The sequence below is a fragment of the Kryptolebias marmoratus genome, linkage group LG8, assembly GCF_001649575.2.
Source record: "Kryptolebias marmoratus isolate JLee-2015 linkage group LG8, ASM164957v2, whole genome shotgun sequence".
Lineage (NCBI taxonomy): Eukaryota > Metazoa > Chordata > Actinopteri > Cyprinodontiformes > Rivulidae > Kryptolebias > Kryptolebias marmoratus.
In genome coordinates, this window is record NC_051437.1 from 5,521,272 (window position 1) to 5,532,219 (window position 10,948).

General features: G+C 40.5%; 1 protein-coding gene across 2 annotated transcripts; it reads right to left on the bottom strand.

Annotated features, from left to right (window-relative positions):
* Positions 1–1,954: 1,954 nt before the first annotated feature.
* Positions 1,955–8,313, bottom strand: zfp64 (zinc finger protein 64 homolog (mouse)). Of its 2 annotated transcripts, XM_017419136.3 has the most exons (7): positions 8,069–8,313; positions 7,929–7,957; positions 7,790–7,853; positions 7,565–7,714; positions 7,405–7,467; positions 5,245–5,496; positions 1,955–5,156 (listed from the first exon to the last, which is right to left on the bottom strand). In XM_017419136.3, the coding sequence occupies exons 1-7, from the start codon at positions 8,088–8,090 to the stop codon at positions 3,799–3,801; spliced, it is 1,938 nt and encodes a 645-aa protein (XP_017274625.1). In that variant the 5' UTR covers positions 8,091–8,313; the 3' UTR covers positions 1,955–3,798. The 2 variants fall into 2 exon arrangements, with proteins under 2 accessions (XP_017274625.1, XP_017274624.1); XM_017419135.3 differs by having other exon boundaries at positions 7,790–7,957.
* Positions 8,314–10,948: the final 2,635 nt, after the last annotated feature.

A 10,948-nucleotide genomic window follows, 5' to 3' on the forward strand; every position in this document is an offset into this window, starting at 1 on the left:
ATGCACTCAAAGGATGTGTTGATGATGTTGTTTAGAGAGTATTACCCTATCATTTCGTTCAATATCTGTCATATCTGGTTGAGTTAGTTAATTTTGGGTTTTCTAAGGTCACTTGGCTGTGGCAGCCATCTTGAATTAAGTTGACTCCAAAAGTTAATCAGTTGTAGGCGTAGATCCAGTGATTACTTTCTGAAAGTTTCATTAAAGCCCATCCAGTGGTTCATGAGATACAAACACACACATACATGCACACAGACACAGGCAATATTATTATCATTCTCCCTTCGGGTGATAACTAGATTTTTCTGTTGTTGTTATGAATATCAGTAATATTCACTTCCATGGTATTTTTGGTCAAAGCTGCAGAGTGACCAAACCGCTACATGTGGCCGTAGAGCCGCAGGTGGCAGACCTGTTCAGTTTTGGGGAAAAATAAGGAGCCTAACTTACTGCTGCACCCTTTGGAGTCGATCATTCCAAATGGGCCAAGTTGTCTCCTCTGGCATGCAGGATTTGGGTCATTGTGGACTAAAATCATTTTGTCAGCCAGGGGTCAGAACCACTGATCCCAGTCCGGTCCCCACACAGAGTCAGAGCAGAACGCTGGTGAGGAGCACGCTGTGCGCTACATACTGACCGTATGTGGCTACAGCACGTCGTCCCCAATGAGCACTTTTTGTTCCAAACTCAACAAGGTGAAGACAAAACTATCACCATGTCTTGAAAGACAACAAGAAACATAATCATCATCCATCCCTCAAAGGCATTGATGTTTTTGTGATGTGCGTGTTCATTTGTCTGTACGCTTGCAAATATTCCACGAACTAATGGACAGATTTCTAAAAAATGATCACTGCGTGTACATCTACAACAGATTACCCTTTGGAGTCTCCCATTCAAAATGGCCACCACAGCTAATCAACATTAGCCAACAGCAAAATGGCAAAAACACAGTAAATTTTAGAGATATTAAGCTAAAATGTCTCACATTAGGGTTCAATTTAACTTTTTACATCCTAGTTTCCTAGCTTAGTTTTTCATCTGTTTATGTTACTTTTGCTCATTTATTTTATTTAGATTTTCTTAGCTCATGTTTTAAATAAGTTTAGTTTAGCTTTTTTCTATTGTTGTGTTTTCATGATGACTCTGTATTTTTGTGTTTTCATGTTGTAAAGTACTTTGAACCACCTTGTTGCTGAAAAGTGCCATACAAATAAATTTGACTTGACTTAAAACTGTGCATAATGCCATTTACAGTGTCAAACCAACATGGCTCTAACTCTGTCCCTTCTCAACTTAAGATAATTTTGACCTAAACTCAATGCTAGACGTTTCATTTTTTAAGTTTTACGGTGGAGCTTGTTGTTTACCGACTTACAGGGACATTGTCCTGAATGTAAAACTAGTCTTTTAAACCTTTTAGACACTGATCTCCCTTAGCCATTAGATCAGTTCAGAGTATCAAATTCAGCATGTCCAGTAGGTGGACTGAAGCAGCATTTAATAAGCATGCAAAACTACAACTATCTACAAACTGCATTTAATCACAGTGTTTGACTTTTTTTATGAGTCTACAATTAGATGTATGCACTTAAAGGAGTATTCCAGAAGAGCATCTTTAATTCTGCCGAAAAGGTCAAAGAACGTCTTATTAAACGTAGGACCACAAAGGAGGCACAATCACCACTTCCTTTTCCAAGAGTCGAACTCTGAAGTGAACCCTCACTTGCTGGGAAACATCTTTACATCAAGCAACTTCATCTGAGTTTGTGATCGTGCTGAGCCTGAAAATGCAGCCGTGTGCTTCGGCAGATCCATTAGTGCCGAGAGACGAGGGAGAAATCAATGGGGAGCCGTCCACAGGAGACTCTCCTATTCAGGTGCAGTGTCCTCTCTCTGCAAAGACCGAGCGCTGAGGTCTGCGTGTAAAAATGTCCAGAATAATAGGCAGCAGCAAGCAAAACAGGCACTTTATTGGAAAATCTATCGAGGGAGCAACTTGGCTTTTAAAAACCCAGACCTTGATAAGTGAACTAATGTTATTTACAATTGACATCTGTTTTGAAGATTCAGAGGGGAATGAAAAATATTCTTTTGAAAAAAAAAAAAAGAAAGACGCACATACAAAAATATGTATCACAGTTTACTCTCATCCCTCTGCTGCCACCTGAAGGACAAACTAAAGAATGCACACGTTTATATTGTTTAATACCTTGTTCTGATGTGTTTGGTATGAATATACAACCCCAACTCTGAAATAGTTGGGACCTTGTGTAAAATGTAAGCCAAAAAAAGCAAGGATTTACAAATCTCCTAAACCCATATTTTAATCAGTGAAATACAGTAAACATATCAAATGTTGAAACAAAGAAATTGTACCAAAATTTTTGTTTATGACAGGGCAACAAAATACTGTAAAGTGGTACATATAAGAAACAGCTGGAGAGTGAGTCAGCATTTGGCAACTAATAAGGTTATTTGACAACAGGTCAGTAAGAGGAGTGGGTATAAAAAGAGCATTTTAGAGAGGCTGAATTTGTCAGAAGTAAAGATGGACAGAGGTTCACCAGTCTGCACAAAAATTGTCTATAAAAATAGTGATACCTGTGATCTTCAGGCCCTCAGGCAGCTCCGCATTAAAACCAGGTCTGATTCTGTTCTGGACATCACTGCATGGACTCAGGAACACTTCTACAGATCACCGTCTGTAAACACAGTTTACTGTGTCATCCAGAAATGTAGGTTAAAGCTCTATCATGGAAAGAATCCAGCAAAGACAAACCAGGACTGTGGAACAACAAAACCTCCAGCAGCTGCTCTCCTCAGTTCCTGGGTGTTTACAGACTGTTGTTGAAAGAAGAGGGGATGCTTCACAGAGGGAAACATGGACCTGTACTAACTTTGTTCAGACACATTGCTGCCAGTTCTTTTCCCTTTTTTTTAAATTATATTATTTGTTCCAAACAAATGGTACAATTTCTTAGTTTAAACCATTAGATATGTTTACTGTGCTCCACTGTAGACATCAAATGGGTTTAAAGTATGGGTTTATGAGAGTTGCAAGTCACTGCATTGTCATTTACATTTTACATGACCCAACTTTTTTGAAATTGGAGTTTTACCTGAAAATTTAAATAATTTCAAGTAAAAATGAACAGAATTATTTGATAAGAAACAGGCTGTGTCTTAATTTCGATTACTCTAAGAATGTTAACATTAGGTGAATGAAAATGTCCAAATAATTACCAATAAATAGAAGAGAACAAAAAAAGCAACCTGTCAAACTACTGACACATTAACTAATAAATAATTGAAAAATCTAAAAGATTAAAAATAATGAAAAAAAAGGAGCTGGAAACTGTTGGAAAGAAAACTGGATGGTTTTTCTAAAGTTGTATAGATGTGATCATCCTGAACAGAAAATCCAACATGGCGGTCCTGAAGATAAAAATAATAACTGCAGGAAGAAACCGTTTATTAGCAGTTTGTCTCACTCCCTGCTGTGCAACCTCACAACAGTCAACTTACAAGTATGGCCTTTGTGCAAAATACAGTGTTGCTCTCAGTTTGTGTGGCTAACCCAGGACAACCTGGTCAGTCAATTAACCCTACTTGGTTTCAACTTGCAACTGTGCTGTGGTCAACTTGGGTGTGATGCCACCGTCAGCTCTGATTTCTTAAGTAAATAAAATACTAAATAAACAGAACTGTTGTTTCCAAGGTTACCATCAGGCTGACCAGGTTCTTCCATTAACCATATTAGCTTATAAGGCAGTTAGAGTCATGAGTTAGCACCACTCACTGTGGGGTGCCGTCCAGTGTTTGTGAATCTGTGTAGATGCTGTGAGGGGAAAGCTGCTCTCCTGCACTCTGAGTGGACACTAAAAGTGGAACGCTGTGGATGACCACATTCTGGGTGCCAAGGCTGATGTTTGGCACCAGTAATGCACTTTCCTGACCAGGCAAGGTATGCTTTGACACGTCCATGTCAGGTGGGGCTGATCCCGCCACTAAGTCAGAGTTATCCTTCGTCACCACTCGAACTTCTGCAGCGCCCTCGTGGATCAAGGCGTTGAGGCCTTCCAGTTCAGAGCAGGCGCCGATCAGAGCCTGGGCGCTGCTGCTGGGGTCCTGAGTTACAGCTGTCTGCAGCACGTCTTGGTGGAGGGGGGTGGCGCTGTCTGAGCTGAGCTGGGCCAAGAGGACAGTCTGGGGCTCAGTCTGGGACGACCCAAGGGGTTGTGCGGGTGCCAGAAGGTTGACTTGTTGGATCATAGAATTAACTACCATGTCCTGGTTTTCAGGGCTAAGCAAGACCACGTTGGTCCTACTTGTACCGTCCACAGCAGCAGGGATTAATGAGCTCTGCTGGCCTAAAGGGTGAGAGAGGATGATTTTGAGCTGTGCATTGCTGTAGGGAGCTATAGAGCTAGACAGGATAGGAACTTCAAGCTGAGCATTGCTCTGTGATGTAACCGGAATCATGTCAGCTGTGTGAGCTGGGGTGGAGAGCTGCAGCTGCAGCATATGCTGAGTGTCTCTGTGTTGCTTCTTGTGGCTGCGCAGTGAGTCCTCCCTCACGAACGAAGCGTCACACAAGTCGCAGCAGAAGGCCCGAGCTGCGTCTAGCTTTGCCCGATACCTAGAACTGACAGGCTTAGTGGAGTCACCCCCCGCGCTTTTCCCTCCGCCTCTGCCGGGCTTCACGCCGCCGCTCTTCTCGGGTTTGTCCAAGTGACACTTCTTTTTGTGTAGGAGCAGATTGCTGAGCCGCTTGGAGGCGAAACTGCAGAAGTCACATTTAAACGGGCGCTCCTCTGAGTGCATCCGCTCGTGGACTTTGAGCGCCCCCTTGCTGGAGCAGGAGTAAGTACACTTGGAGCACTGAATGGACTGAACAGGCTGATGGTGCCTGGAGTGCTGCCGCAGAGAAGTCCTGCTGGCACACTTGAAATCGCACTGCTGGCACTGAAAGGAGTTCTCCGGGCCGTGTTTGATCTGAACGTGAGACTTGAGGTTTCCCTTCATGGCGCAGCGGTACTCGCAGAAGTCACATTTGTAGGGCTTTTCACCGGAGTGAATGCGGAGGTGCCTCTTCAGATCCGAGTTGATTTTAAACTTTGCGTCACACTGCTGGCACTGAAAGGGTGCGTCTCCTTGGAAGAGAAGCAGGGAAACAAATCAGAAAAAAAGCAACAGCTGGCTAGACACGCAGACTACGAACGGTCATTGTGAAGTGGGTACCAGTGTGGGAGCGGAGATGCACGGTGAGCTGGCTGGAGTTGCGGCTGGCGTAAGGGCAGATCTGGCATTTGAACGGCCGCTCATCGTAGTGGATCCTCAGGTGCTTCTTCAAACTGCTACTGTCTGCTGCTGCATAGGGACAGTGTTTGCACTTGTGCGGCTTCTCGCCTGTGTGCGAGCGGCTGTGCATGTTGAGCTTGTCACGCCGACTGAAACGTTTGTGGCACAGCTCACATTCAAATGGCTTCTCACCTGGTCAGTGGAGGTAAAAAAAAAAAAATCTGTTGATGTATAATTCTTTAGATTTTCTTAAGTACAGTTGTGAGTAAAAAGGAAGGAAGTTCACTCTGTCAGATCTGGGGTTTTACATATCAGGACATCATGAAATGACCTGGTCTTCACCAGTTACTAAATAAAATATCCTCAAGTGAGCAAAAACACACAACAGATTTCACCGTCTCATTATTTATTGAACAAAACCACAACCCAAATGGACCAGCCCACCTTTGCTACTTTCACAGGATTTAAGAGGGCAAGCAGTAGCCAGGAGCTGCTGATCAAATGTATTGATTAACTGATCATCATCACTGTGATCCCCTCTATAAAAGATTGTGTAATGTTTAGAGAATTCTTCAACCTGTGACAAGCGCTTTAGAGCTGTATTTTGACTCTCCTTTGACAGAAAAGATCTGAGGGAAATATCCAGGTCTAAAAAGCAGACTGATAATAAATAATAATTATTGAAAACGTGTCCATATTTCAAAAGCGTACTCCATCAGATTAAATCATAAATGTGGGGGTGGCTCCCAAAGTGCGTACAGATGAGATGTGAGTGGAGGTGGACAGCTAAATATATGCATGGCAAAGAATGCAGTTTTGCAAATCGTACACACAAAAATAGGCTGTGATTTTTTTAAAAACTGGACGGAGCCACACGGCTCACTGGTCATTAGGTCGCAAACACCCAGAGTTCAGTGAGGCGGCAACAAAAATACTGTATATTTTTACAATTTCCCCACATTTTTGAGTCATCACCGAGTTTTTAACAAGTGCAGCCCAGTGAGAGCAGAGTAAAGGCTAAAGTTCGTGACAGGACAAAAAAGACAAAAAAGTATGGCTTGTTTGAAGAAATGCATAAATTATTAATCATAAATCACCTACATCATGATTCCGTTTTTCAAGAGGCTTCCATGACTCTTAAAAAATGGAAGGGGTGATGATTTGATTTGAGCATGGGGAACCTGACAGACACCAGGTCCACCACGAACTGTGTATTCTAGAGCAGTGGTCCTGACAATTGGGGTCAGGACCCCAACAGTGGGTCATAAAACACAAAGTGAAGATCTTCGGATGATCTCCACAAATCAGAATAAATGTAAAAATGAATACTTTTGGGCCTAAATACAGCATAATAAAACTAGTATCATTGTTGTTGTAGTGGTTTGTGTTGCCATTTCATTCTTATTTAATAGTTCTAGAGTTGGAGAGATTAGTTTGAACACTAAAACTGGTAACATTTAGGGTCACAAGCCTCTGCCATTGTTATTTTGTGGGTCAGAAGCTGAAAAGTTTGGGAATCGCCATTTTAAAATCTAATGTGAGGCCATCTGTTTGACAGCTGAAGACTGACCCAAATTGGGTCACGATGGAACAGAATAATCCTAAACATAGCAGCAAATCTACAAAAACAATGGCTGAAAAATAAAAAAAAAGAATCACGGTCTTAAAAAAGGCAAATTAAAACCCAGACCTCAGCCTGGCTGAAATGCTGCGGTGGGACCTTAAGAGAGCTGCGCAGAAACTAACATCTGCAAACCTCGATGAACTGAGGCAACGCTGAAAAGAAAAGTGGGCTGAAATTCCTCCATAACCAGGTGAGAGACTGATAACGTCCTACAGAAATCCACTACTGGACGGTACTAAAAGAGGTTCTACAAGCTGCTGGATCATGAAAGAACAACAACAATAATAATGACATGGTGGGCTCTGTTGTGTAGTTTTGCACACTTGAGGTTATATTTGAATAATTTCAGAACCAGGAACCGGATTATTTTCCATTACGCTGTGATACATAAAACCCCAGAACTGACAGAGGGTGGACTTTCTTTTCCCCATGACTGTAGTCGAGCTTTGGATCTACTGCACAAGACATTATCATACCAGTGTGAGTTTTGAGATGACGCTCCATGTCCTTCTGGCCATACTGTGTCTTGAAGGTGCAACCTAATGTTGAAGAGAAAATATTAGTGCAAAATGTGTGTGATGTGTACGATGATACAAAAAAATAGTAATAACATTACAAACAGCAAGAGGCACCGACCTGAAAAACAACAGGAGTGTCTCTTTGAAGTCAGGACTGGTTTTAACTTTTTGGAGGGTGTTTTCTGTGCTTTGGTCAGAGTCTTTTTGACTCCTCTCACGACACAGGTCTGGTAGATGTCCTCTTCAAGAACAAACTCAGCGCTGGGATCTGAAGCAGGAAGATAAAAGGTCAAACACATGCAAAGATATATATATATATAAATGCTCCAACACCGTGTTTAACCTGTGAGAGTTGCTGTTGCTGTGTTTCCGGCTGTGTTCGTGTTGGAAAAGGAACATCCGTTTCGCTTATGGGCAAGAAAAACCTCAAAGTTATAGTACTGTTGTTTGCAAAATCCACAGATGTGGATATCTGGGCTCACCTCCACCACCACACAATGTCCTGCGTCCACTAAAGAGGACAAAGAAAAAGTAAAACAACAAATGTTGACCTAAATGTGAAGCTTTGTATTATGTATTTTGTGGAACACACAGTAATGAGAGTTTAAGTGTTTTTTCCTACCTTCATCGTTAAATGTTGCCATTTTTTAGCTTGTTTTGCTGCAGCTCAACTCATTTTTCGACAGCTGTGTGAACGCAGGACTCACTTAGGTGTAAAACTACACGGACTCGAGAAACGACAAGTAAACCACGGCATATTTCAGTTATTAAACACTACTGCATTTACGGGTTTGTTGTTGAAAATAACACCTCTTTCCTGTCACACAGCGACACCGACAGGCTTTACGACAGTCCGTCCGAAGTTTGCGACATGCGTTTCCGCTTTACGTTTCATGTTGCTTTTAAGACCATAGGAAAAATGAGTTACTTCCTCCGAGTTTGGAAAACAGAGTGAACTTATACTTCTTTCTTTCTTTCTTTCTTTCTTTCTTTCTTTCTTTCTTTCTTTCTTTCTTTCTTTCTTTCTTTCTTTCTTTCTTTCTTTCTTTCTTTCTTTCTTTCTTTCTTTCTTTCTTACTTACTTACTTTATATATTATTATTATTATTATTATTATTATTATTATTATTATTATTATTATTATTATTATTATTATTATTATTATTATTATTATTATATCATTTGGTATTCGGAATTTTATTCAAGGCTAAGAAGGTTTTTCCTGTAAATTCCGTACAGAAAGGCCCGGGGCCCTGGACGAGTTTGAATTCAAACCTGAATCCTTCTCAATATGAGGCCACAGTAACCTTCACATTTCCTCACAGCTCATACATCTTTCAAAGACATATGTGTATAAAAAATAAATAACATAAACAAGATGCAGAGATGTAAGTGAAGAAATGTACAACATATGTGCATGACAATATTACTACACAACGTGACCAACAAGAGACACAAAACAACAAAATTATACATTAAGAAATAAAAAATTACCACAATGGGACATAAAACAACAACAACAAAAAAAAAAAAAAAAAAAAAATGTTTAGACTGACCTACTCTTGGTTTCTGTTGAGTAACATAGTTTAAATATCAAACTCTGAATGCAATAAAATAAAATAGTAGCTGCATGCATCTTCCATGTAAGGTCTAACAAAGTGGTTCCCAAAGTTAGGGTCAGGATCTCCATAAATTAAATGAATCTTCTTCATTTTCTTTCAGCTGTTCCCTCTACAGGGGTTCCCACAGCGAGCCACTCTCCTTCATCTAACTCTGTCTTCTGTGTCCTCTGTCCTCACTCCAACTACGTCCATGTCTTTTCTAACTGCATCCATATATCTCCTCTTGTCTTTTTCCTGGCAGCTGATCTCTAACATCCTTCTACCAATATACCCACTGTCCCTCCTCTGCACATGTCCAAACCATCTTAGGCTTTTTAAAAAGACAAAGTATATCCAAAATGTAAAATGCTTTTTGCTTCTCTTATCTTTTAGCTAGTATTTTGCTATTTTTAGCTAGCAATGTGCTAGTTTTACCTAGCAGTTTTAGTCTTTAGCTAGCATTTTGTTATTTTTAGACATTAGCTAGCCTTTTGTTTCTTTTAGCTAGCTTTTTGTTACTTTTAAGTTTTACCTACTATTTTACTGCTTTTAGCTTTTAGTCAGCCTTTTGCTACTTTTAGCCAGTGTTTTGCTCATTTTAGCTCCTAGCTAGTGTTCTGCTTCTTTCAGTTTTAGAAACTCAGTTTTAGATTCTGATAATTTTAGCATTGAAATATGCTTTTTTTAGAATAATAATTGTTGTCCAATTTAATAGACAAAAAAACAAAACAAAACTATTTTTTATTAGCTTTAATAACCAAAACATATTTCTGTGTTCAACATCTTTTCTTGCAGAAAAATACCACGATTTTCAGCACTGATTATACAAATTACTGTTTCTCCTGTTTCATTTATCATCTATAAACAGATTTACACTGGCTCCTAAAAGTACAGAACAAAGCATGTTTATCTATTTAATAAGGACTTTGTCTTTTAAGCTTGAAATGAGAGATATTTCCTTATTTTAAGGGACAATTGGAAACCCTGATTTATTTGCTACATTTTTGAATGTTAGCTAACATTAGCTTACAACTAACTACAGCTTTAAAAAGGAAGTCATTTAGTTTGTTGTAAAGCAGTGGTGTCTAATCCTGGTCCTGGAGGGCCAGTATCCTGCATGTTTTAGTTGTTTCCCTGCTCTTCAGCAGGTCTTCAAGTTCTGCAGAAGCCCGTTACTCATTCAAATTAGGTGTCAAAGCAGAGAAACATCTAAAACATGCAGGATAGTGTTCCTCCAGGACCAGGGATGGACACCACTAGTGTAAAGGAAGTCCAGTAAAAACAACTACAATATGCACTCAGAGTGTTTTTAATGTCATTTGGTTTTCAGACCCTATAAGCAGTATTAAAATCTAATAGGTCATACCAGCGTTAGCATGGTACAGTGTAACACTTTCTGTAGTTGCCACAACAGTTTAAAATGTATTTCTGTGGCATGTAAGCTCTCAGGCTTAGAAGTTGTTTCAGGGCACGTAATAGTATAAACACAACCATTTTCAAGTGAGGACAATTTACTGGGTCTTTGAGGTGAGTGAATGAGAATGCCTCTGTTTATGCCAGAGCGGTTGCGCGAGTGTGAATAAGCCATGAAAGTGACTGACACGCAGCTCCATTTTCAGTGGCAGCTCCTTAACTGCCTGATTGCCACTGTGAAGCTCAGGAATTTCCTTACGCTGACTTTCCCGCATGGCAGAGGCAAAGGACTGATTCCTTCCCTGCTGAAACAGCAAATCCTCAAGACAGACAGGAGGTTCACACACACACATATGCATAGACACACACATGGCTCATGCACTTCCACACGCACACAGCTACATGGCCTTCCATGGCCTGCCTTCACGAATGTGACAAGTTGATTATTGCTGCTTTTGAAGAAGATTTTGGGAGGATGGTCCACATACT

Coding starts and splice junctions, on each gene's coding strand:
- zfp64 (XM_017419135.3), bottom strand. CDS start 8,090: ATGGCAACATTTAACGATGAAG. Junction 7,958..8,068: donor GGCAACATTTAACGATGAAG/GTAGGAAAAAAC, acceptor TGTCCTCTTTAG/TGGACGCAGGACATTGTGTG. Junction 5,157..5,244: donor GCATCTCCGCTCCCACACTG/GTACCCACTTCA, acceptor TTCTCTTCCAAG/GAGACGCACCCTTTCAGTGC.